The 27224-nt window shown below is 49.1% G+C and overlaps 1 protein-coding gene across 1 annotated transcript in view; it reads right to left on the bottom strand.

Annotated features, from left to right (window-relative positions):
* Positions 1 to 26082, bottom strand: part of LOC140389336 (SLAM family member 5-like) — a 42666-nt gene extending 16584 nt beyond the window's left edge. Inside the window, exons 1-4 of the mRNA XM_072473502.1 lie at positions 25816 to 26082; positions 11273 to 11366; positions 10380 to 10739; positions 6887 to 7168 (exon numbers count right to left, since the gene is read on the bottom strand). Coding sequence (XP_072329603.1) covers positions 6887 to 7168; positions 10380 to 10739; positions 11273 to 11339 — 709 coding nt within the window. The 5' untranslated portion in view covers positions 11340 to 11366; positions 25816 to 26082. The remainder of the gene's footprint in view (positions 1 to 6886; positions 7169 to 10379; positions 10740 to 11272; positions 11367 to 25815) is intronic.
* Positions 26083 to 27224: the final 1142 nt, after the last annotated feature.

Genomic DNA, 27224 nt, shown 5'->3' with positions numbered 1-27224 from the left:
TGAGGAACTGTATAGGTCTCAACCCCCAGAGGGAGAGGAGGGGATGCGGCAGTTCCTGGACCAATTGAGGTTCCCGAAAGTGGAGGAGCGGGGGGTGGTAGGCCTGGGGGCACCGATTGGGGTGGACGAGGTTATTAAGGGACTGGGAAGCATGCAAGCAGGGAAGGCCCCAGGACCAGACGGGTTCCCGGTGGAGTATTACAGAAAATATGTGGACTTGTTGGCCCCGTTGATGGTGAGGACGTTCAATGAGGCCAGGAAAGGGGGGACTCTACCCCCGACGATGTCGGAGGCGACGATATCGTTAATTTTGAAGAGGGATAAAGATCCGTTGCAGTGCGGGTCCTATAGACCCATTTCATTGTTGAACGTGGACGCCAAATTGTTGGCAAAGGTACTGGCATCGAGGATAGAGGACTGTGTCCCGGGGGTGGTGCACGAAGATCAGACAGGGTTCGTAAAAGGGAGACAACTGAATGTTAACGTGCGACGACTATTAGGGGTGATAATGATGCCCCCAGTGGAGGGGGAGGCAGAGATAGTGGCGGCAATGGACGCAGAGAAGGCATTTGATAGGGTGGAGTGGGAGTATTTATGGGAAGTGTTAAGGAGGTTTGGGTTTGGGAACGGGTTTATTAGCTGGGTTAGACTTCTTTATGGGGCTCCAACGGCAAGCGTAGTTACAGGTCGACATAGATCGGAGTATTTCCGACTATATAGGGGAACAAGACAGGGATGCCCGCTGTCTCCATTGTTGTTCGCGTTGGCAATTGAACCTCTGGCCATGGCGTTGAGAGACTCCAGGAAATGGAGAGGGGTGATTAGAGGGGGAGAAGAACACCGAGTCTCGTTATATGCGGATGACCTATTGTTATACGTGTCGGACCCAGCGGGGGGAATGATAGAGGTTATGCGAATTTTGAGGGGGTTCGGGGATTTCTCGGGGTATAGGCTAAACATGGGAAAGAGTGAATTATTTGTGATACATCCAGGGGACCAGAGTAGAGAGATAGAAGGCTTGCCTCTAAGGAAAGTGGAAAGAAACTTCCGATACCTGGGGATTCAGATCGCTAGGAGCTGGGGAACCTTGCACAGACTTAATCTGACACGGTTGGTAGAACAAATGGAGGAGGACTTCAAGAGGTGGGACATGCAGCCTCTATCGCTGGCGGGCAGGGTGCAAGCAATTAAGATGATGGTCCTCCCGAGGTTCTTATTTGTATTTCAATGTCTCCCTATACTAATCACTAAGACCTTTTTTAATAAAATAGACAGGAGCATCACGAGCTTCGTGTGGGCAGGGAAAGTTCCGAGAGTAAGGAGGGGGTTCCTTCAGCGTAGTAGGGACAGAGGAGGATTGGCACTACCGAACTTGGGCGATTACTATTGGGCCGCCAATGTGGCAATGATACGTAAATGGATGATGGAGGGTGAGGGAGCGGCGTGGGAAAGACTGGAGAGAAAGTCCTGTAAAGGGACGAGTTTAGAGGCGCTGGTGACGGCGCCGCTACCGATCTCACCTAAAAAGTTTACCACGAACCCGGTGGTGGCGGCAACATTGAATATCTGGGGACAGTGGAGGCGACAGAGAGGGGTGCGGGGAGCCCTGGTGGGGTCCCCAATCAGGAACAACCATAGGTTCGCCCCAGGAAGAATGGATGGAGGATTTCAGAGCTGGTTCCAGTTGGGAATTAGGAGGGTGGGAGATTTATTTATAGATGGGACTTTTGCGAGCTTGGGAGCATTGGAGGAAAAGTATAAGTTGCCCCGGGGAAATTTCTTGAGATATATGCAGGTGAGGGCATTTACTAGACAACAGGTGAGGGAATTTCCATTGCTCCCGACACAGGGGATACAGGACAGGGTGCTTTCAGGGGTGTGGGTCGGAGAGGGCAAGGTGTCAGAGATTTACCGAGAGATGAGGGAAGAGGGGGATGAGTCGGTGGGCGAACTAAAAGGAAAGTGGGAAGAAGAACTAGGGGAGGAGATAGAGGAGGGTATGTGGGCTGATGCCCTAAGCAGGGTAAATTCCTCTTCCTCATGCGCCAGGCTTAGCCTGATTCAATTTAAGGTGCTACATAGAGCACACATAACGGGAGCAAGATTGAGCAGGTTCTTTGGAGTGGAGGACAAATGTGGGAGGTGTGGCGGGAGCCCGGCAAACCACGCACATATGTTTTGGGCATGCCCGGCACTGGAAGGGTATTGGAAGGGAGTGACGGGAGTGATTTCGCGGGTGGTGAAGGCCCGGGTCAAACCAGGCTGGGGGTTAGCTCTATTTGGAGTTGCGGAAGAGCCGGGAGTGCAGGAGGCGAAAGAGGCCGACGTTGTGGCCTTTGCGTCCCTAGTAGCCCGGCGCAGGATCCTACTCATGTGGAAGGAGGCGAAACCCCCCGGACTGGAGGCCTGGGTAAATGATATGGCGGGGTTCATTAAACTGGAGCAGATAAAGTTTGCCCTGAGAGGATCGGCTCAAGGGTTCACCAGGCGGTGGCAGCCATTTCTCGACTACCTAGGGGAACGTTAGAGGGAAGACAGATGACCAGCAGCAGCAACCCAGGGGGAGGGGGGGGGAGGGGGGGTTTAGTTTAGGTCAAAGATAAAGGGGTTTTGTTACTTGTGTATTGTTTAAAATTTCTGTATTGTTATTGTTGCGCTTGCTTTGTAAGAGGGGAAAAATTGTTGTTTGGGAAAAAATTTTCAATAAAACATTTATAAAAAAAAAAAAAAGGACAGAAAAATGTAACTGACTATCTATTACCCATTTCCCAACCTATTTATTCTGTCCTTGGGTGACTGTCTGTGTGGTGTTTGCACATTCTCCCTGCATCTATGTGAGTTTCCTCCCACAGTCCAAAGGGTTAGGTGGATTGGCCATGCTAAATTGCCCCTTAGTGTCCAAACATGTGCAGGCTAGGTGGGGCTACAGGGTTACAGGGATCCGGCGGGGGAGTGGGCCTACGTAAGGTCCTCTTTCAGAGGGACGGTGCAGACTCAATGGGCTAAATGATCTCCTTCTGTACTAAAGTGGTTCTATGAATTGTACATATTCTGAACATTAGGCCCTTCAACATTGAGACACAACTTTGTCTACAAATTCCCAAGCTTTCAATGTCAAATGATATCAAAGCTACCTCCGTGCCATATTCCCCATCCTGCTCAACCCCCACCTGAAACTAAAAAGGGACATTAATATGCTGTGCCATAATCATGCTATCAAATGTGTGGCCATCATGGGCGAAATTCTCCCGAAACGGCGCGATGTCCGCCGACTGGCGCCCAAAACGGCGCCAATCAGACGGGCATCGCGCTGGCCCAAAGATGCGGAATGCTCCGCATCTTTGGGGGCTGAGCCCCAACATTGAGGGGCTAGGCCGGTGGCGGAGGAATTTCCGCCCCGCCAGCTGGCGGAAACGGCCTTTGTTGCCCCGCCAGCTGGCGCGGAAATGACAGCCCCGGGCGGCGCATGCGCGAGAGCGTCAGCGGCAGCTGACAGTTTCCCACGCATGCGCAGTGGGGAGAGTCTCTTCCGCCTCCGCCATGGTGGAGACTGTGGTGGAGGCGGAAGTGAAAGAGTGCCCCCACGGCAGAGGCCCGCCCGCGGATCAGTGGGCCCCGATCGCGGGCCAGGCCATTGTGGGGGCACCCCCCGGGGCCAGATCGCCCCGCGCCCCCCCCAGGACCCCGGAGCCCGCCCGCACCACCTTGTCCCGCCATTCAAAAGGTGGTTTAATCCACGTCGGCGGGACAGGCAATTTATCGGCGGGACTTCGGCCCATCCGGGCCGGAGAATCGAGCGGGGGGGGGGCCCGCCAACTGGCGCGGCGCGATTCCCGCCCCCGCCGAATCTCCGGTGCCGGAGACTTCGGCAACCGGCAGGGGCGGGATTCACGCCCGCCCCCGGCGATTCTCCGACCCGGCGGGGGGTCGGAGAATGACACCCCATATAGAACATAGAAAATACAGCACAGAACAGGCCCTTCGGCCCACGATGTTGTGCCGAACCTTTGTCCTAGATTAATCATAGATTATCATTGAATTTACAGTGCAGAAGGAGGCCATTCGGCCCTTTGAGTCTGCACCGGCTCCTGGAAAGAGCACCCTACCCAAACTCAACTCCTCCACCCAACACCAAGGGCAATTTTGGACATTAAGGGCAATTTATCATTGGCCAATTCACCTAACCTGCTCATCTTTGGACTGTGGGAGGAAACCGGAGCACCCGGAGGAAACCCACACAGACACGGGGATCTTTCAAAAAAAAAAAAATTTAGAGTACCCAATTCAATTTTCCAATTAAAGGGCAATTTTGCGTTGCCAATCCACCCTGCACATCTTTGGGTTGTGGGGGTGGAATCCATGCAAACACGGGGAGAATATGCAAACCCCACATGGACAGTGACCCAGGGCCGGGATCAAAGCTGGGGCCTCGGCGACGTGAGGCAGCAGTGCTAACCACTGCCCCACTGTGCTGTCCCTGCCATCATATCCTTTGTCAGCGTCAACATTTCTCAATGCTCCTTGCCAACTAACAGATGTTGTATTTCATAAGCTTCCCCCCCCCCCCCCCCCCGCCCACCAAAATCACCCGTTGCCATGCAGACTGTCATGTCAGCTTCATGCCACTTTCAGCACTTTGGCAACCCCACATTTGAGTCACATCGCACCCTTACACTCTTACATCTCGGTCCATCTCTGAAATGGGGACATATTTATCCTGGCAGAGCTTCCGAGGTCATGGAGCCTCTCACAACACTCTGACCATGTTCTATGGATGACCCCACGGCTTCTGAGCTCAGCAAAGACCTATATCCAGGCCACATTGGTCTGGTTGGGAGATCTCCTCATCCTCTATGCAGGTACGAGGACATCCCACCTATCACAACAGCCTGGAGGAGGACCCTGCTGCTGTCATTCTGGGCTCCTATCCAACTGTTGGCTCCATTCTCTCATCTGTGGTGAGAAAAACGGAATTAAAGAGTAGTATTTGAGTCTTTCCCTAAATACTGGTATATGTAAAGGGAGCGGGCCAGGTGTGTTCAGTGTTCTTTCATCCTTGGCAAGAATCCTGAATAATTCACTACTAGCACAACAATCAGCAACATTTAAAAACAGGTTCTTACCTGTTGCCGCTACTCCAAATGGTCAGGAGATTTACGGTTTTCAGTCTCCACCCCTCAGCTTGAAGGCACTAATTCTGCTGCGGCTGCTACACTCCCGTGACAGGATCCCTTTTAAATGGGTGGCTGAGGCCTACTCTGTCTCCCAGACACCATCGCCGATTAGGCATGCTGCCCACCATTGCTCACTGTTTTTTGGCTGGCTTCCTGTCGGGCAGCCATTATTTGGCCTGCGGTGAATGTATTCACCATAATATAAGTTGTCTGTATAATACTGTGGCCTGTGGCCAGGGAATGGTAATATGATCTCTTTCCATGTATTGTACTGGAACCCTGGTATCTGCGGACCTCTGGATCCACCCCCCCCCCCCCCCCCCCCCCCCCGGCGGTATATAGACCTTCCACCTGCGGGCGACACTCATTGTTACAGCAATCACAGGCAGGCAAGTTCCTGGATAATAAAGCCTATGTTCACTCGCTCTCATCGTCTTGTAGTGAATTGATGGTACATCATGGCCGAAAGACACTTTGGCCTCGACTTTCCAGCTCCAACACCAATGGGCATCGTCATGGGTGACATGTGGAAGTTTGGAGGGCCATTGTGGTTCTCCAAATCTTTCTATCCCACCCTCGCTGATGCTTGCCAGTGTCAGGACAGGAAAATCCCAGCTTTTACCTGACGGTTTTATAATGCAGGAGTGGGAAATCCATGCACTTCCGAGTCGGTCTCCAGACCACCTTCATGAAGTGTCAAATTTGCCCCTTTGTTTCTTTTCTTGCCTCCTTCCCATTTCCTTTGGCCCTGGTGAATGAACTTTTACATAATCTAGTACCTCTTGTCTTTCACAGGCCTTCCTTTTGTTCTTGTCCTATCCAACCCTTGCAAACAAAGGGTTATATCACATACTTCTTCAGTTCTGATGAAAAGTCACAGACCTGAAACACTGGCTGGAATTTTCAAACCCTTCACACCAGCATCCCACTGCTGTGATTGAGTTTTCAATGGCTCACTGGCCCCGGCATGGGGAAACCCGTGGCGTCAAGAGGCTGGAAAATTCCGGCAATCAACTCTAAAGATAGGATTTTCTGCGCAACCCACCGTGTGTTTCATGGCAGCGGAGGAAGGAGGCCAACCATTGACCAGCAGTGGGGTCTTCTGGTCCCATTGTCAACAGGATTTCTTGTTCAAAGCACCCCTCGCCGCTGGGAAACCGATGGCAGGGGTTTTCCGTTGGAAGGACCGGAAGATCCCACCGGTGTGGACGACCAGTAAGTTCCAGCCTATGTCTCCCTTTCTACACAGTGTGACATTATGTGAAATGTTCAGAACACAGAGACTTAATGTCATATCATAATTAACCACTAGATGGAGCTAGATGCTGAACTATATGAAGCACTGACCTCCAGGCTTTATCTGACGATATCAGGGGGCGAGCTGGAGAAGGCTGGAGAGGAGCAGTGAGTGTAGACTACAGTTATAGATGGAGTGTAGAAACTAGTGTTAGTAGAGAGTAGATGACTAGATTGTTGTTTACTATAGGAGTAAGTGGTTGAACTTTAATAAGTAGTGTAAATAAAAGTTAGCTTTGTTAATGAACTTTGCTTCTGTGGTCTTTGTGAACATTGCAACATTCATCCTGAGAACAGAATCACAAAGAACTCCACACGCAAATGCTGCCTAAGCCTCTGAAACTTTTCCACCATTTTCTGTATTCCTTATAAATAAAATGTTGTTGCCGTGTAGTAGGTAATTGTTAATTTCTCACCATTGGCTTGGGACCCTTTATGGAGGTCGACAGTCACTTGGTCGCTGGTTGCATTACTGACTGGGTTTTCTGCTATGCACCTGTACACATGTTGCTTCTCTTCAGTAACACAGTCTATCACAATAACTGTGCTATTATATGTTTCAGGGAGAGCTCCAGATGAGGACACCTTTTCCCAGTGAATCAGAACATTTGTTTCATTGAAGACAGAGCAGCTCAAGGTGATATTTGATGAACTCGCACAGTTACCAAGAATCACGGTCTCTGGCTGGGGAACTGGTTCTGAAACACACAGATAATAAGTAACCTACACAAGAAAATCAGTGCACTTTAGAATAATTCATTCAGCATGATGTCCTGCAAAACATTTCTGAGACACATGATAAACCAAAACACAAATGCAAGTATTTGCTTTTTGTTTTGAGTTTCACATGTTAAAGACAGAAGCTTCAATGCTGTTTTTGAAATGAATTGCTTTTGTACAGGATGCCGGTGTGGCACTGCCCGGCTGGCAGGGGCACTCTCAGGGTGCCAGGCTAAGTGCGGCCTTGGCAGGCGTTCCTCACCAAGGCTCTGAAATGAAGCAGAGTCCAGTTTAATGGTGGGATCATTCTCGGTGCAGCAGTGCCAGAAAACACCCGGCTAAACATGCTCGACACGGGACTCTGTTTAACTTCCATTAAATCACACACTCTGTTAAGCCTTGTTACAATCCAATCCGTGGGGATGAATAAATTCCTCTTTCCCACTATTGAGATTGGCTGGAACATTGTTTGGTTTTAAAAGAAATATACTTGACCATGTATAAAGTCGTATGAAGAAATAAGGCAGCCAGATCTCTTGGGTTGATTTTATTCTTAAGAATTAACTCACATTAAAGTACAGCATTTATTATGCACACACCCATACACAAAACATGATACGTTTCAGAGTGGAGGAGCTGGAATTGATAAGAGTTAACATTTATAAGAAAATTAAGAAAATGTGTTCCATCATTCCTTTGGCGATCTTGAAATTCCAGTGAGGTTACTTGTCTACATTGCACACAACACATCATTGTGACCGTATGTAAATAGACAGTCCAACCAAACCTTTGGTGAAGTTATGGCAGCTGTTCAGGAGAATCCCAGAGAGCATTTCTAACAATTATATTGTTCCAATCATTGAGGAAAATCCAAGTGGTATAAGATGAAATGAAAATGAAAATCACTTATTGTCACAAGTAGGCTTCAAATGAAGTTACAGTGAAAAGCCCCTAGTCGCCACATTCTGGCGCCTGTTCGGGGAGGCTGTTACGGGAATTGAACCGTGCTGCTGGCCTGCTTTGGTCTGCTTTCAAAGCCAGCGATTTAGCCCTGTGCTAAACAGCCCCTGTTTATGATATGGATCATTAACAAGTTGATATTTTGCATTGACAGTTTAAGGAAAAAGATGGAAAGTATTTAAGTGACAATAATTTGTGGTTAAGTGTTTCCTTGTGCGATGTAACTTTACATACAGAAGCCAGCTGCAGCAGTGTCTGATCCAATCCTTCATACACAGTCTCCACCTCGCGATGACGCAAATGCAAACCACGATCGGGCGAGAATTGGAGGCCTGGCCAAAATCTAGGTCCACACCTGGCGCCAATTTGGATGCCATGCTCCGGTCCCTCGCTGGTGGCCATAAAGAGGTTTGTGCCCCACCCTGGCGGCATCATGTAAAAATGGCTTTTTCATGCATTTAAACGGGATTGGCGGGTTGAACCCAGTATGATCCGCCCTTCCGCGATGCTCCACTCTTCTCAAACAGAGTTTTCGTGGACGTTAATGATTACAAGCATTTACAAACTTGGAATGGGCACCTTGGCGGCGGAGGGGGTGAGGGAGGCTACAAAAACCACTGCAAAACCATTGAAAACTGTTGGGCTTGCTGGGAGATGGCTGCCCAGGCTGGGGGCAGTAGCGGGGAGTGACTTGGTGCCACGACCGTGGACTTGGGTGTCCCTCACAGGACCGGGATAGCCTGGCTCAGACTTCATTACTGCAGTCTGTCTTTTAAATGCACCCCATTGGTGCTACTTACAGGCTCCTGGCTGCTCACATTGCTGAGTGCTACCTGTGTCCTTTAGATGCTCAAAAGGCCTCTATTCATCTGGGTGCCCTCCCAGGCCATCCCTCTGGACATTCTCATACCCCAGCTGCATCATCAAGGGCCAAGCTCAATCAGGAGCCCATCAGGAGTTGGCACTTCTCAGAAGCACTGGCCTATTGCAGAGGAAGCAGCTCAGCTGAGCTCACCCTAACTAGAGGACACCTGCACCATGGCCTATGGAGCCCTCCTTGATTCTCTGCCCCTCTCACCAGTAACCCCCACCCCTCCAGGTCACCAGCTGTCTCCTCCTGGCGAGACTGGCAGCGCTGACTGCCTCTGCTACCACCTTCCAGGCATTGTTCAGGAGGGCAGGCTTGAATCTATGGCCCACACTGGGGAAGATGGTTTCCGTCCATTCCTCACTGGCATAGAGCTGTGGGTCCACCTCGAACGTCCGACCTCGGAGGGCAGGTCATCTGTGGGCCATCTTAGTGGCTGCATTCAGTATGTGGTAAGTGGTTCACTTAAAAACAGCTCCAGCTGCCAGGCTCTTTGGTGATAACTCCGTCCCCAACGGTTAGAAGGCACACTGGGCCGGGAATTGCTCAGAATTCTCGCCAGCAGAGGCTGGTCCATCAGCATGCTCTGAATTGCTCCCGAAATAGTGCCCCCAATGGGAATGAAAACCCTACGCTGTTCAGTCCCGACACAGTCTCCCAAACGGAGAATTTTGCTCAATATGTTTGGAATGTCAATGTTTCAGTTTATTTACAAACGGATATGCACAATCCAATTTGTCCAGAAACAGTGGGTGAAAATGATACAGTAGTTATATTTGATGAGGAGATTCTGAAGTAATATTTCTCATGAGGAACACTCATTCCTCTCAGCCAGTAAGTTTATAATATTATCCTCAGTGCCACTCCCTATTGACCAGTCTCAGCATGCTCAGGGTTGATGATTGCTGATACAGGCATTCGCACCCATGACAATTCATTTTGCTTTGACTAACTGAATTGAGCAAGCTGTTGGTGAATCACTCTTTGTTTTCTGTCATTCAACCTTATTCAGGTTGGTTCTGCGGTTGTGGCAACATTTTCCAGTTTTCCATGCAGAAGTTGAAACCTTGCAAACCCTGCTTGTGCATAAAACTGGAGAGATCAATGGATTCAGTGGGGCATTCGGAATTAAACAAACTCTATTAAGTATTTTGCAAATGATAAGTTACTGCAAACCTATGTTTTGCATTACTGATATTAACTGAAGTTTTTGATCCATTCGTTTACTTAATACAGAAAGTGTAAAAAAATAATCAAATACAATTTACATCATAAGCCTTTATAGTTGAAATTTAAAAAATGATTTAGTTATGTTACAACAGGCCTACAAAGTTAGCAGAAGTTCCAGTGTAAACACTTACCAAATACTTGGATCCTGAAAGTTCTTTGATCACGATTTTTCAGCTCTGTCCCATAGTAGTCAATGTGCATTTCATATTCTCCGGTGTCATTAACCTGTACATCATTCAGCATCACAAAATCTCTGTCAATTCCAACTCTGTGTTGATACAGTGGGTGGACAATGTACAGCTTCTCCGGATTATTGGATTTGCATGTTAAAATCTTAAAGGACATTGGATATCTTAATCTAAATGTTACGTCATACAGATCCCAGGCTTGGTACTGTATAGGAAACTGGACCTGTTCTCCTGCAGCAGCCTTACTTATTGCACCAACTCTGGCGAGTAATGTTTCTCCACACACTACAAACAAATGTAATACTGGAAGACACAAGCATAGATTGCACACATCAATTTTCTGTTGTTAATCGAAGAACAATGAAATATCTTATTATCTCATGGCTAGTGAGGGTGGAGGGAAAAGTAGATGTCCCAGGGTTTTTTTAGTTTGAACTTGCTTCAAGACAAAATACTCAGTGATGGGCGATCAGGAGAGGCTGGATCCTCTGTGGCAGACTTAGTAATCTGTCAACTAAATCAAGGGGCTCGTAGTGAGAGCAAGAAGGGTTCACCAGTTAATGGAGTCTGAAATCTCCTTGTGCTGTTAAGCTGCGTGGTTTGAGCAATTTTAATTCCAACTTTAGTACCATGGACACTTGTCGGCATAGGGGTGGGGGGGGTCTCTCTGACCCTTGGTCTTTCCAATTAGCACCTACATTCTTTAGGCTCACGTATGATTGTACGTTCCTATGGGTAGGGAGATTACATTGATTATCAGATCAACAACACCTCTACATGTGCTTTACTCAATAATATCTGTCATTGTAAACAGAAAGATGGGTGGCTACCATTACCTGAGGCAAGTTTGAAGATGTGAACATAAAATGAATCTGAGAATTTCATTGTAAACTTCTGCATCATGTTCCCATTTCCATTTCTTCATGTAGGCTATAAAAAGAAACAAAGTTTATTGTGACAGAAGGCATGATGCTTGGTAGTGGTTCTCCTGGAAGTATCAGCTACCTGAGCATTAAGAAAGCGAGGCTTGCATTGACAAATCACCTTCCAAGAATTTGCGGCAAATGAAGAATTTCTGAAGAGCAATGCAACAAAGAATAGCAGCTGCAAATGAGCTCAGATAAGATCCCCCAAATAGAAGTGGGCAGGGAATCTGCTTTAGGTAACGTTGGTTGAGGGATGAATATTTGGCATATATATACTTGGACTGGTATGGGATATGAAAGAAGAAACAATGAACGAGAAGGTGCACTCTCATCAAAGAGAATGAAACGGAGGTGTACCAACATCCACAAAATCTTGGAAATATAACAAGCCATTAACTTAGCGGTATCCATGAATTCTTACCATTCCTATCACAAGATCCTTCTGTGTGAGTTTGGAATGATGGCAATCTAATGAGTTGTGAAATTCTTTCCTAATAGTTCACTAAGTTAAAATATAAAATCACCGCATTTTACTGTTAGGACCAAAACACCTCTTTAGTGGCGGTGGGTGCAATCCTGAAATTTAGCCCCATTGTGCTATTGCCTACATAATCGAACACATCACTCATGTCACGACCTGCTCAATGGCTGGTTGCTATTCGAACTGTTGCTCACAACACGGTCATGGAAAAATACAGGTGAATATCTTTGCAGTGTAACATATCTGAAGGAAAGTAATTCTAGAAATATACCACTGCACAACAGCAATCTGAGGTGTGTCAGTTCTAGTTGAAGATGTCTTCAGAAGCTGCTTTCAGTTTTTTAGCGTTTACTTGTACATTTGGATATAATTGAGGATTCTTGGCCAGAATGCTCCGGCCGTTGGGATTCTCTGTTCCCGCTGGCAGCGCACCCCACCCACGGGTTTCCCTACGTTGTGGGGCGGCTTCAATGGGAAATCCCTTTGACAAGTGGTGGGAATAGAGAATCCCACTGCGAGCGAACCGTGCGCTGCTGTGAAATATGTGGCTGGGCGACCGGAAAGCCCTTTGTTTCTGGACTTTCACAACCTAGTCCCTCAGCTTTGGCAAATGGAGTGTGCACCAATGAAGGGAAAGTCTGTGTGCTTCTTTTCAGAAAATAAGAAACTGTCCCTGTTGTTATGGGTCAGAGTTTAGAGAATCCCAAAGTGTATCATGGAGTTCACCTGACCCACAACTTCTAATAGATTGTGATATGGGGAGCACACGGCTCACTCTACAGGTGTGGTACAACAGAAATGGAAAAATATTTTTTTAAACAAAACAATGTTTATTCTATGAACTCAAATTAACCTTTTTAAAACAAACAGTGAATATCTTAGCAACCATTAATTCAAATACAACCCCAAAGACTCCAACACTAAGTAACCCTTTTAAGCCGTTTTTTTAACATCCAAAAGACTTAACAAACCTTCAAACAGGAGCACATCAGGGTTTACATTCAATACTGAAAACATTTATAATTCTGAATTCACCAAATGATTAAGATAGTCTTTGGATGGCAGACTTCAGATGTAGCTTACTGAAAAACACAGACACACCCATGCTTTTTCTCAAACTGAAACTAAAAAGCAGAACCAGAGCTCAGCTCCACCCATACTCTGACATCACTCAGTAACATGAGCAGCTCCATTTTTTAAAGGTACATTTCTTAAACACCCATTTCTTAAAAGTACTCCCGCATGACACTGTGTAGGTTTCTCTGCATCTTGGTTTCGAGACTTTCAATACATTGATGAGTTTCTGTACCAGACACTTGACCAACTAAACTAAACTATGGCTGTGAATTTCCATCGCCGGTAGCAGAGTTCCCAATGCGGTGGAGAATCTCGCGTAGGGCAAAAAACGGAATCAGTGTCCCATTGCGATGCTTTGGTCCCCCGCTGGCAGCAGCATTGGATTTTGTGCCATGTCGACAGGAGGATACAAATCAGTCATTTGAACCCATTTGCATCTTATCAACGGGCTGGATACCAGGGGCGTCATTCTCCGACCCCCCAGCGGGTCGGAGAATGGCCGTTGGCCGCCATGAATCCCGCCCCCGCCGGTTGCCGAAGTCTCCTGTACCAGAGATTGGGCGGGGGCGGGAATCGGGCCGCGCCGGTTGGCGGGCCCCCCCCGCTCGATTCTCCGGCCCGGATGGGCCGAAGTCCCGCCGAGAAATTGCCTGTCCCACCGGCGTAAATTAGAGTAGGTATTTACCGGCAGGACAAGGCGTCGTGGGCGGGCTCCGGGGTCCTGGGGGGGGCGCGGAGCGATCTGACCCCGGGGGGTGCCCCCACGGTGGCCTGGCCCGCGATCGGGGCCCACCGATCCGCGGGCGGGCCTGTGCCGTGGGGGCACTCTTTCCCTTCCGCCTCCACAACGGTCTCCACCATGGCGGAGGCGGAAGAGACTCTCCCCACTGCGCATGCGCGGGAGTGTCAGCGGCCGCCCGGGGATGTCATTTCCACGCCAGATGGCGAGGCAACAAACGCCATTTCCGCCAGCTGGCGGGGCGGAATTCCCTCCGGTGCCGGCCTAGCCCCTCAATGTTGGGGCTCAGCCCCCAAAGATGCGGAGCATTCCGCACCTTTGGCGCGGCGTGATGCCCGTCTGATTGGCGCCATTTTGGGCGCCAGTCGGCGGACATCGCGCCGTTGGGGGAGAATTTCGCCCCTGATTCTCCACACCTCCATGATGCTCCGGCCTTCTCGGCCGGGATTCATGTAGGTGTAGATTGGTGCAAGTATTTATCAGCGTGGCCCTGACATGATATACCTATGGTTGGCCAAGAGGACCCAGTTGCTCCCATAGTCCATCAGAGGGGCCTCTCCCAGTCACAATGCAAATCCTTCACTAAACATCTAGGAGCTATTTGGGTAGCAAGGTAGCACAAGTGTATAGCACTGTGGCTTCACAGCGCCAGGGTCCCAGGATCGATTCCCTGCTGGGTCACTGGCTGTGCGGAATCTGCACATTCTCCCCGTGTCTGCGTGGGTTTCCGCCGGGTGCTCCAGTGTCCTCCCACAGTCCAAAGACGTGCAGGTTAGGTGGATTGGCCATGATAAATTGCCCTTAGTGACCAAAAAGGTTGGGAGGGGTTATTGGGTTCCGGGGATAGGGTGGCAATGAGGGCTTAAGTGTGTCGGTGCAGACTCGATAGGCCAAATGGCACTGTATGTTCTATGAGATAAGTGCTTTCACTTCATCTTTTTCACAGCAGAAAGCACTTAACTGCTTTTGCTGTGGTCAGGAACTGTCAATCAAGCTAGATGATTATAAACATTGTGGTTAGGTTAAAAGTCAGGTACTTGCCTCATACAGTTTAAGGTGCTGCACAGGGCACACATGACCGGGACAAGGATGAGCAGGTTCTTTGGGGGTGAGGACAGTTGTGTTAGGTGCTCAGGGAGCCCAGCAAATCACACCCATATGTTCTGGGCATGCCCAGCGCTGGAGGAATTTTGGAAGGGCGTAGCGAGGACGGTGTCGAGGGTGGTAGGATCCAGGGTCAAACCGGGCTGGGGGCTCGCAATATTTGGGGTGGCAGAGGAGCCGGGAGTGCAGGAGGCGAAAGAGGCCGGAATTCTGGCCTTTGCGTCCCTGGTAGCCCGGCGGAGGATTCTCCTTCAGTGGAAAGATACGAGGCCCCCAAGTGTGGAATCCTGGATCAGCGATATGGCAGGGTTCATTAAATTGGAGAGGGTGAAATTCACCTTGAGAGGGTCGGTACAAGGGTTCTTTAGGCGGTGGCAACCGTTCTTAGACTTTCTGGCAGAACGCTAGACATTGGTCAATGGCAGCAGCAGCTCGGGGGGTGTGGGGGGGGGGGGGTTACTTTATTTTTGTTTATGTTATTTACACTGGAAGTGTCTGAGGGGGTGTATACACCTGTTGTCGTAAGTCGGGTGTTAATGTTAATTTATTATTTAGGTATGGGGTGGAGGGGTTTGGGGGGTTGCTTTTTTAGATTGTGTTTTGTACTTACCCCTGTTGGGTTCTTTTTTCTTTCTCATTTTGTTATTGATACTTTATGAAAACCTTTAATAAAAATTATTTAAAAAAAAAAAGTCAGGTACTTGAGATGCATTCAAGTGAAGGCAACCAGCCATTGGGAAGGAAAATAAAAATAATCAATCCAAAAATCTGTCTGCCTGGAGGCTATTACCCTGTCAATTACAGCCTACTAAAAGCTATTTATCTTTGAAAATGAATAGAAGCCTTGCAGCTCAGAGGATCTCAGTTGGTTCAAAGTCTTGTGATGTGGTTTTGGCTATGAGGTAACAGCCGCTGCATTCCACACCTCTGTCTGAGACAGTGGGTGTAAGGAACAGGTCAATGTAAAAGCAGTGATTTTTCACTTTTCTGCCTGGACTGCTCGTTTCCTTCCAGGCAGGGGTGGCTGATGGTGTGGGGGGGGGGGGGGGGGGGCTGCTCTCTGATATGGGGGTTCTCTGATATTGGGAGTTTCTGATGGCGGGTTTCTGATATGAGGAGGGGTGGTCTGATAGTCATTGTTTCTGATGTAGGGGAGGTCTCTGATATGGGGGGTTTACGAAATGGGGTTTTGGTGGGGGTCTTCTAGGGAGTGGGAGAAAGGGATCGGGTCACCCTCATGCATGTGAGCTGTGGGGAGAGGTGTGATCTGGGAATTCCTGTGGAGGATGACACTACTTGTCAGCAGGGTGGGGGGGGGAGGGACATGATTTGCGTTGTGGCCGAGAGGGGGGGCCAACCACTGGACCTCAGTATTGGGCCTGCTGCTCAAAATGGCAGCCTGATAGCGGGATTCAGAATGAAATCCCTCAAACTCCTCGGCATGCATAAATTAGCATGGCAAGGGAGAGGGTATCTCTCCTTGGCACTGTTCCTAGTGCCAGACAAACCATTGCAAATCACACTGGTGGATGAACGTAGTCTCCCAGATGGAAAATCCTGCCCTGTATCTATATTGATACTTGCTTCAAATGGGATGGCGATGGTTGAAACTCAGGCACCAGGAGATCTTTAAATGCATATTTTACATCACTGTAGCCTCCGGCATACTCTACTACTGCTATATTTGTGCCCATCTCTAAGCAGATGTGCATCTCATGTAAATTGCTGCTCTTCCCAGTCCTGGATATTGGGAGCAGCAAAGCAGCAGTTCAGTTATTCGACTTTGGAACTCAATCGGAAGAATTCTCTCGAAAGATTTTGAAGTGTGGTCTCCAACGGGAAATGAGGTGCGATTCCCGCAAGGTGGTTCGGCGCGATTCAGATCGCAATCCACCCACAATTAGAAATGTTTTTGGAGTCAAGGGTGAAGGACGGCCAGATCTGGGAATAACCCGACAGCGACCCCCTCCCCAATCGTTGGCAAGGTCTCCCTGTCATTGGCAAGGCCACAATCCAAATTCCCTCACACTTTGCCTGAGGCCCCCAACCAATCAACCCCCCCCCCCCCCCCCCCCAGTTCCACCTTCAGGCCCCACCCCGTGGCAGTGCCAACCTGGCACCCTGTCAATTCCAACTTGGCCAGGCTGGCACAACCAGGGTGCCAGAGTGAAAAGCCAGAACACTGACCAGCCATGTCCCTGACCATGGTGGGGGTGGGGGGGGGGGGGGGGGGGGCACTACAAAGGCCTTCGAGCCCGACCAACTCTATTATTCCGGTCAGACATTCCTATGATGGACTTGACATCTTTGGATTGAAGGGTGTCCGTGTACCATTAGATAAAGCCTGCTAAAGTTCTCTTTCAGATATTAATTAAAAAATAAAAATCTTTATTGTCACAAGTCGGCTTACATTAACACTGCAATGAAGTTACTGTGAAAAGCCCCTAGTCGCCACATTCCAGCACCTGTTTGGGTACACTGAGGGAGAATTCAGAATGTCCAAATTACCTAACAGCACGTCTTTTGGGACTTGTGGGATGAAACTGGAGCATCCAGAGAAAACGCACGCAGACACGGGAGAACGTGCAGACTGCACACAGACAGTGACCCAAGCCGAGAATTGAACCTGGGACCCTGTCGCTGTGAAGCAACAGTGCTAACCACTGTGCTACCGTAGCACCACTTCAGTTCATCACATCCATCCAACAGTGGTTGAAGGAATGTCCTCATTGAGGAACCCTTGAATTTCATTGCCTGAGTGGTGCCAGTTGCTTCTATGGTGGAAAATTCCATAAGACCATAAGACAAAGGAGCAGAATTAAGCCATTTGGCTCATCGAGTCTGCTCCAATATTCAATCATGGCTGATATGTTTCTCATCCCCATTCTCCTACCTTCTCACCATAACCCCTGATCCCCTTATTAATCAAGACCCTATCCATCTCTGCCTTAAAGACACTCAGTTCCACCAGTGCAGGCATGCTATTCAGGCACCAGAGGTTGAAAAAGTTCCAGTCAAAAAGAAAATAGCTCAGACAGAGCACCTGCTCTTTCCAGCAAGCACTTCACAGTAGAAAAAAACAAACACTGTGAAAAAAGCAGTCAGACAGAGCACCTGCACTTTCTATTTCAGGACTTCAGAACAGAGGAAACCTGAGCAGAAAAAAATTGCGGTTAGTAACAACACTTGCTCTTTTTAGGAAACACTCCAGAACAAAGAAATGAAATGAAAATCACTTATTGTCACAAGTAGGCTTCAATGAAGTTAATGTTAAAACCCCTAGTCGCCACATTCCGGCACCTGTTCAGGGAGGCTGGTACAGGAATTGAACCGTGCTGCTGGCCTGCCTTGGTCTGCTTTCAAAGCCAGCGATTTAGCCCTGTGCTAAACCAGCCCCTGAAAAAACCTCTATGAAAATACTGTGGTTAGAACAACACCAGCTCAAAAGAGGAAGAACTTCAGAACTAATGGACTGTGAAGAGCTATAAAAACAAACAAAGCTAACCCCTCCTTTGAAATAGCTTGGACCTGTCAATCAAGAGAATTGTAAAAGGTAATGGACTGCAAACCTGAATGTATAAAATGCAGTTCTTTTTTAAATACATTTTTATGGTGTGTGGGTTTTGTTGGCTAGGCCAGCATTTGTTGCCCATCCCTAATTGCCCTTGAGACAGTGGCGGTGAGCTGCCTTCTTGAACCACCACGGTTCATGTGGTGTAGGTACACCCACTGTGCTATTAGGGAGGTAGTTCCCCGATTTTCACCCAGCTGGGAACAGTAAGGAACGACGATAGATTTCCAAGTCAGGATGATGGGTGATTTGGAGGGGAACTTCCAGGTGGTGGTGTTGCCAGGTATCTGATACCCTTGTCCTTTTAGGTGGTAGTGGTCGTGGGTTTGGATGGTGCTGCCTAAGAGCCTTGGTGAGTTCCTGCAGTGCATCTTGTACATGTTACACACCGCTGCGGTGGTGGAGGGAATGGATGTTTGTGGAAGAGGGAGCAATCAAGTGGGCTGCTTTGCTCTGGATGGTGTTCAGCTTCTTGAGTGTTGTTGGGGAGTATTCTAACACAATCCTGACTTGTTCTTTGTAGGTGGTTGACAAGCTTTGGGGAGTCAGGAGGCGGGTTATCCACCTTAGGATTCCTACCTTCTGACTTGCTCTTGTAGCCACAGTATTTATATGGCTAGTCCAGTTCAGTTTCTGATCAATGGTAACCCCCCAGGATGTTGATAGTGGGGGAATCAGTGCCATTCAATGCCATTGAATATCAAGGAGTGATAGTTTGATTCTCTCTTTTTGGAAATGGTCATTGCCTGACACTTGTGGGGCACAAATTTTACTTGCCACTTGTCAGCCCAAGCCTAGATATTGTCTAGGTATTGCTGCATTTGCACGTGGACTACTTTGGTGTCTGAGGAGTCGTGAATAGTGCTGAATATTGTGCAATCATCAGAGAACATCCCCACTTCTGACCTTATGTTGGAAGGAAGGTCATTGATGAAGCAGCTGAAGATGGTTGGGCCTCGGACACTATCCTGAGGAACTCCTGAAGTTATGTCCAAGGAATGAGATGATTGACCTCCAACAGCCACCACCATATTCCTTTGTGTTAAGTATGAATCCAACCAGTGGGGAGTATTCCCCTGATTCCTATTGACTCCTTAAAGCCATACTGGATCAAATGCTGCCTTGATGACAAGGGCAGTCACTCTCACCTCACCTCTGGAGTTCAGTTCTTTTGCCTATGTTTGAACCAAGGCTGAAATGAGTACATGAGCTGAGTGACTCTGGCGGAACCCAAACGGAGCGTCGGTGAGTAGGTTATTGATGAGTAAGTGTCGCTTGATAGCATTGCTGATGATCCCTTCCATCACTTTACTAATGATTGAGAGTAGACTTTTAGCCTTCTCTGGAAGTCCAGAGGCTTGAAATGATATTCAAAGTGAAAAAAACACATCAAAGGTTTCGAACACATCAAAGAGAAGACTTTTATCTTTGAACTTGACATGCTGGGAGAGGCATCAAAGGTTTCCAAGGCTATAGAGCGAAGGCTTTTACCTCCATCTGACAGATCATTGTTACTGACATGGAGAAAGTGAGGTTAAAGGCTGCAGGGGGGAGGCTTTTATGTTAATCTGACAGATCTTTGAAATTGACACACTGAAAGAGAGTAAAGATTTTCAATGCTTCCGAGGGAAGACTTGCCGCACGACCCCATCCCAGGAAAGATCACTGATCTGAGGCCCTCCAGCTCAGCTCGAGCATCCCCGACCCCTATTTTCCCTGAAGGACTCGCCTCGGCAACTTAGAGGTAAGTGTAGAGAGCGTCCTCACCTTTCTGCTCACCACCAGTGTCCATGGTGCTTGGTACCCACTTTTAGGGACCAGGGTGACTTCCCGCTGCGGGGGTGGGGGGAGTGAATACTGGGTGGCCGCTGCATTCAATATTAATCTCGCTAATGAGAATAAAATGAATGGAAATGAGTTTCTCAACCCTTTCGTAGCAGGTATGCTATCCTCACAAATCTGCCAGCGACTGTTAGAAAAAGACACTCTGGGTCTCAGGGAGGCACGTTCCCTTGCACGCTCCCTGGACGTGGCCTCCAGGAACGCCCACGCTCATGTTCCAGACTGTGCGGCAGCCCCCTGGGCAGCAAGGAAGCCCTCCGCGGCCGGCCCTGAGACATCCCCCATCCCCCCACAGGCCCGTGCGGTTGCCGCGATCTCCGGCGGCGAATGCGGACCGCAACCATAAATTTCTCCACGGTCCCGTGCAGCCAGCGGTCACCGCCATCTTCCTATTCCAGGGCCACGTGCGGACCCCGGGTGCTGCCATCTTGTTCCGCAGACGCCACGTTGGAGGGATGGGCGCCGCCATTTTGTGCACCCCTGGCCATGTGCGACCAATGGGAGCCACCATCTTGGTGAACCCCCAGGACCCCAGCTCGGCTGACCACGCACTGCCCGAAGAGAACTCTCAACTGCTGCGATTAGCCTCGGTGACCCTGGATTAGTCCCAGCCTCGAACACTCTCAACTGCTACAACGACCGTATTCATCAACGGGCACAAGACGTCCTGCCTAATCGACTCTGGGAGCACGGAGAGCTTCATACACCCCGACACGGTAAGGCGCTGTTCTCTCCTCATCCACCCTGTTAATCAAAAAATCTCCCTGATTCACACTCAGTGGAGTTAAAGGGGTTTTGTGTAGCAAACCTCACAGTCCAGGGAAGGGAGTTCAAAAATTTCTACGTCCTTCCCCACCTCTGCGCGGCTACACTCCTGGGTTTAGACTTCCAGTGTAACCTCCAAAGTCTAACCTTCAAATTCGGCGGCCCTATACCATCCCTTACTGTCTGCGGCCTCGCGACCCTTAAGGTCGACTCCGCCTTCCCTGTTTGCGAACCTCACCCCGGATTGCAAACCGGTCGCCACCAGGAACAGACGGTACAGTGCCCAGGAACGGATGTTTATTAGGTCAGAGGTCCAAAGGCTACTGCGAGAAGGGGTCATTGAAGCCAGTAACAGCCCCTGGAGAGCTCAAGTAGTGGTGGTAAAGACCGGGGAGAAGCATAGGATGGTCATCGACTACAGTCAGACCATCAACAGGTTTACGCAGCTGGACGCGTACCCTCTCCCCCGCATATCCGACCTGGTAAACAGGATTGCGCAGTATGATGTCTTCTCCACGGTGGATCTCAAGTCCGCCTACCACCAGCACCCCATCCGCACTAGTGACCGCAAATACATTGCCTTCGAGGCAGATGGGTGGCTCTACCACTTCTTAAGGGTTCCCTTCGGTGTCACCAATGGGGTCTCGGCCTTCCAGCGCGAGATGGACCGAATGGTTGACTGGTACGGTTTACGGGCAACATTCCCGTATCTCGATAATGTCACCATCTGCGGCCATGACTAGCAGGGCCACGACACCAACCTCTGAAAATTCGGCCAGACTGCAAAAATCCTTAACCTGACATACAACAAGGATAAATGCGTGTTTAGCACCGACCGCCTAGCCATCCTCGGCTATGTAGTGCGAAATGGAGTTATAGGCCCTGACCCTGAATGCATGCGCCCCCTTATGGAGTTCCCCCTCCCTCACTTCTCCAAAGCCCTTAAGCGTTGCCTAGGGTTTTCAGCTACTACGCCCAGTGGGTCCCCAACTATGCTGACAAGCCACGTCCCCTGATCCAATCCACAGCTTTTCCCCTGTCGATAGAGTCCCACCAGGCCTTCAGCCGCATCAAAGCAGACATTGCAAAGGCCACGATGCACGCCATCGACGAGTCCCCCCCCTTCCAGGCCGAGAGCAATGCGTCCGATGTAGCTCTGGCGGCCACCCTCAACCAAGCGGGCAGACCGGTGGCCTTCTTCCCTCGTACCCTCCATACTTCTGAAATCCGCCATTCCTCTGTCGAAAAGGAGGCCCAGGCCATAGTAGAAGCTGTGCAACAATGGAGGCATTACCTGGCCGGCAGGAGATTCACTCTCCTCATGGACCAACGGTCGGTTGCTGTCATGTTTGATAATGCACAGTGGGGCAAGATAAAAAAACAACAAGATCTTGCGGTGGAGGATTGAACTTTCCACCTCCAACTACGAGATCTTGTATCGTCCCGGGAAGCTAAATGAGCCTCCTTACGCCCTGTCCCGCGGCACATGTGCCACCGCACAAGTGGACCGCCTCCGAGCCCTCCACGAGGACCTCTGCCACCCGGGGGTCACTCGCCTTTTCCATTTTGTCAAGACCCGCAACCTGCCCTACTCCATCGAGGAGGTCAGGACAGCCACCAGGAATTGCCAAATCTACGCGGATTGCAAACCGCACTTTTACCAACCAGTGAAAGCGCATCTGATAAAGGCTTCCCATCCCTTTAAACGCCTCAGCATGGACTTCAAAGGCCCCTCTACCGACCGCAACACGTACTTCCTGAACGGGATTGATGAGTACTCCCGGTTCCCATTCGCTATCCCCTGCCCCGCCATGACCGCAACTACTGTCATCAAGGCCCTCCATAGCATGTTTGCACTGTTCGGGTTCCCCGCTTACATACATAGTGATAGGGGGTCCTCCTTTATGAGCGACGAACTGCGTCAATTCCTGCTCAGCAAGGGCATCGCCTCGAGCAGGATGGCCGGTTACAACCCCCGGGGCAACGGACAGGTATTGAGGGAGAACGGGACGGTCTGGAAGACCGTCCTGCTGGCCCTACGGTCCTGGAATCTCCCTGTCTCCCGCTGGCTGGAAATCCTCCCGGATGCCCTCCACTCCATCCGGTCACTGCTTCGTACGACCACCAACCAGACACCTCACGAACGTCTCCTTGTCTTCCCAGGAAGTCCTCCTCTGGGACCTCACTCCCGACCTGGCTGGCAGCACCCGGACCCATCCTGCTCAGAAACAAGTGTGGGCGCACAAGTCGGACCCGTTGGTTGAGAGGGTCCATCTGCTCCATGCTAACCCCCAGTACGCCTACGTGGCGTACCCCGACGGCTGACAAGATACGGTCTCCCTACGAGACCTGGCACCCGCCGGAGCCCCACGCACACCCAGCCACCAGTCCCACCCTCCCCTCCACCGCAGCACCTTACAGGAGGATCGGTCCTTCCGCCGGGCCCGTCTAGGCCCCCACCCATCCACCGACGCTCCCCGCAGGCGCTCCCTTCCCAGGTCAACCGTTTTCCCCACCAGCACCGTCTAGGGGTGCCGAAGCTGCCATGGAGATCAAAGCCACGCTTCCGGAGTCACAGACGCCCGCGCCTCCACCGGAGTCATCGCCGAAGCTCCGACGATCACAGAGGACGACCAGGGCCCCCGATCGACTGATTGCTTCATTTTAAATTGTAAACTGTAAACTGTAAATGTAAACCATCAAATGTACATTGCTATCAGAATTGTTAATGGTTACAAAATGCTGTACGGAGGTATTACGGTACCTCCATAACTAATTCTACTACGTTGCCGTGTTTGTAGTATCAGGCCACTACCCACGCCGGACACTTTTTTAACAGGGGGTGAATGTGGTATTATAGGTATTATGGTACCTGATAGGCTAGAGCACCATTGGTGGAAACTGTATGCTTTCTTTTGGTTAGGATGTATGGTAGCTCCGCCCTGCTAGGCGGGGTATACGAGTCCGTACCACCCCAGCAGCCTTCATTCTGTACCTGAGCTGCTGGGGGAAACATCTAGCTTATTAAAGCCTTCAGTTGGACTACAACCTCGCTTTAGTGGTCATTGATCGTGCATCAGAAACATTGGCCCATTCTGCTAAACCTTTATTCATAAATGCCCCATCATCTCAGGACTCAATCCAATGAATATTTCTTGCACCAACAAGTTTATCCTTGCTGAGGTAAGAAAAACAAACCAGCTCATTGTATTCTCGGCAAATCTTACCAAATTCCAATCCAATTCAAGCATAACTTCAATTTCTTTCATATCCACCTCATTTTCAAAAAAGGACAACAGATCATTTTCCTTCCTTTGTTTGAGCACCTGCATGTTAACTTGCTGTGATTGAGGGGCGGCACGGTGGAACAGTGGTTAGCACTGTTGCCCACACGCTGAGGACCCGGGTTCGATCCTGGCCCTGGCTCACTGTCTGTGTGGAGTTGTCACATTCTCCCAGTGGCTGCGTGGGTTTCACTCCCAGAAACCAAAGATGTACCGGTTAGGTGGATTGGCCACGCTAAATTGCCCCTTAATTGGAAAAAAATAATTGGGTACTCTAAATTTAAAAAACTTGCTCTGATTGCTCGATCTTTGTGGGCAGTTTTATTTGTCAAGAGCAAATGCTGTTGCTTCACTGCTAAGTGCAAAATCCAGCCTGCTCATGTCTGAAAATGATTTGTTTACTCCCTGTGGTGCAGCCACATGGAAACAAATGCAGTTTGCTTTTAAAGTACTTGGTTTATGAACCACAGTCAAATTAAAAGCAGGAAAGTATTGTTCATTCTTGTCTCTTCACCTAAAACGCTGCATTTCTGAGCCATGACTCAGTTGGCGGAGCTCTGATCTCTGAATCAGAAGATCCCGGGTTCAAGTCCCACTCCGGGCAGGGAGAACAAAGCTCAAGACTGACACTCCAGCGCAGTACACAGGGAGCACACGCTGGTGCTCCCGGCATGCGCCAACTCGCGCCGGTTGGTGGAGGCCTTCGCCGCCGGTTGGCGTGGCGCCAACCCCCTTCCACGCCAAACGGCGTGGCGCAAACCACTCTGGCGCCGGCCTAGCCCCTGAAGGTGCGGAGGATTCCGCACCTTCGGGACGTCCCGACGCCGGAGTGGTTCACGCCACTCCTTCGCGCCGGAGTTGCCCGCCCCGTCTATTCCCGCAGAATCCCGCCCGTGATGTTCAACTGAATTCAGATTTGCCAGCTCACGTGGATGAAAAGATCCCCTGGCATTATTACAAAGGAGAGTGAGGGAGTTATCCCTTGTGCCCAAACTAATATTTACATCTTAATGAAATCACAAAAGCAGGTGATCACATTTCTGTTTTGTGACAGTTTGCTGAGTGCAAGTACCTGCCTCATTTCCTACGACACTGATGACACTTCAAGAAGAAAATCTTGACTTTAGAAATCTCAAAAATTACAATACTCTGTGTAAAGTGCTTTGCGATATTGGGGAACCTGAAAAGCATGATATAAAGGTAACTTTTTCGGGAGGCACAGTGGTGCAGTGGCTAGCACTGCTGCCTTTCTGCGCTGAGGAGCCAGGATCGATCCCGGCCCCGGTTCACTGTCCATGTGGAGCTTGCACATTCTCCCCATGTTTGCGTAGGTCTCACCCCATAACCTAAAGATGTGCAGGGTAGGTAAATTGGCCACATTAAATTGCCCCTTAATTGGAAAAAAATAATTCTGTACTCTAAATTTAAAAAAATGCAACTTTTTCTTACTTGGCGGATAAGTTAATTCCTGCAGGATATTGTCAACAAAACAGACTTTGCTAAACCTCTCTTCCTGTCACCATCTCTCTCTCCCTTCCCATTTCCACCGTGTCTCCTTGGACAAAGAGAAGATTTAATGAGGAAACTCACTTGAACATTTTCCTGAAATTCTCTCCTTACAATCTCTGTCAGCTCCTTTCTGGACAGTTTGATCAGTCAGTGACTGGCATCGACTGAGCAGAGTCTCAGTGACAGTCAAGCTGAACTCAGCCCCATTCATTCGTCTGTTCAAACCCACCAGCCCGTGTTTGAGGGGACTGGTTCCCTCCTATCCAGGAGCTGCTTCCCAATTTCCACACTCTCAACTACTTTTCCATTTCGATCCCATTGTCTATAATTTTAACCACTGTTATGGAACTGAATGATCAGCAGCACCTTTCCGTAAACCCTGTCTTAAATGTTGCAACAAGGCGGAGCTTGGCATAGTTTGAAGGTTTATTATTTTCAGGGTTTCATTTCAACACATGACTAGTATTTCATTCATACGCACTGATAAAGACACATTTTGTTAAAATAATTTGAAATGAATTTTCTTTTTCGATGTTGACAGTTGAATCAATATTTTTGTGTTACTGAAATGATGTGTTTAAGTGTTTGCTTTATTATGTCTGGATTTAAACTATAGTGTAGATAGATTATTGATAAATTAATGTAAATTAAGTAATCTTCTTCACACATTAAAAGTGAGACCTGGAGCTGATCATAAGTCTGTCTGTTTCCTGTTGCTAATGAGGGCTGAGCTTTCGGGGAGGGCCAAGGACAATATCGAAGGTGGCCGGGACCAAAAGTACTGTCGCCAGTGTGCTGGTTTTACGTCATTGTTCCTGGCACTGGACATGATCATCAGGGTGTAAGCAGGGCAGGATCGTGATCCCTCCCAATCCCTAATTAAATCCATTAAGGGTGGTTGAGGTGCTCATGAAGAGCTCATCAATGGGGGATGTTGAGATTTTCATGGGGATACACAGGCTACATATGCTGTCTGGAGCAGACCAGGTAAAAGGAGACTGGTACACTATGAGGAGCCAGTCATGGCAGCCCAGGAAATTAACCTAGACCCATAAAAGGGTGAACAGTGCAAGGGGGACTCGATCATGGTCCAACAGATGCCATTGATACTACTAAGGTGGTAAGAAGTGTGGGCAGTAGTGATAGCCAGTGTAGCTGGTCATCAATTATGTAGTAGAAATTGTATTCCCCATATTGTTGAGTCCCTTGCTTCAACAACCTCACTCTCAGAAAAATACCAACTGCAACTCTTTTCTCAGAACATTTGCCTCACACATTTCCTCAAGGTTCAAAAGCACATCTGACAGACTCCTGGAAGACCATTTCCTACCTTTGCTCATGTGGCAAGAGATTTATCCCCATCCCATTAGCACAGCAATTATCACAAAGTAATGTAGAAAATGTGAAAGTTACAACATTATCAGTCTCCAACCAGAAATCTCTGATTACTGCATCAGACAACAATAGTGGGGGAGATTCTCTAGCCTCGC

This window comes from Scyliorhinus torazame, chromosome 14, assembly GCF_047496885.1.
Source record: "Scyliorhinus torazame isolate Kashiwa2021f chromosome 14, sScyTor2.1, whole genome shotgun sequence".
Lineage (NCBI taxonomy): Eukaryota > Metazoa > Chordata > Chondrichthyes > Carcharhiniformes > Scyliorhinidae > Scyliorhinus > Scyliorhinus torazame.
The sequence above is the reverse complement of the archived record's forward strand: the minus strand, read 5'-3'. Positions and strand labels throughout refer to the sequence as shown.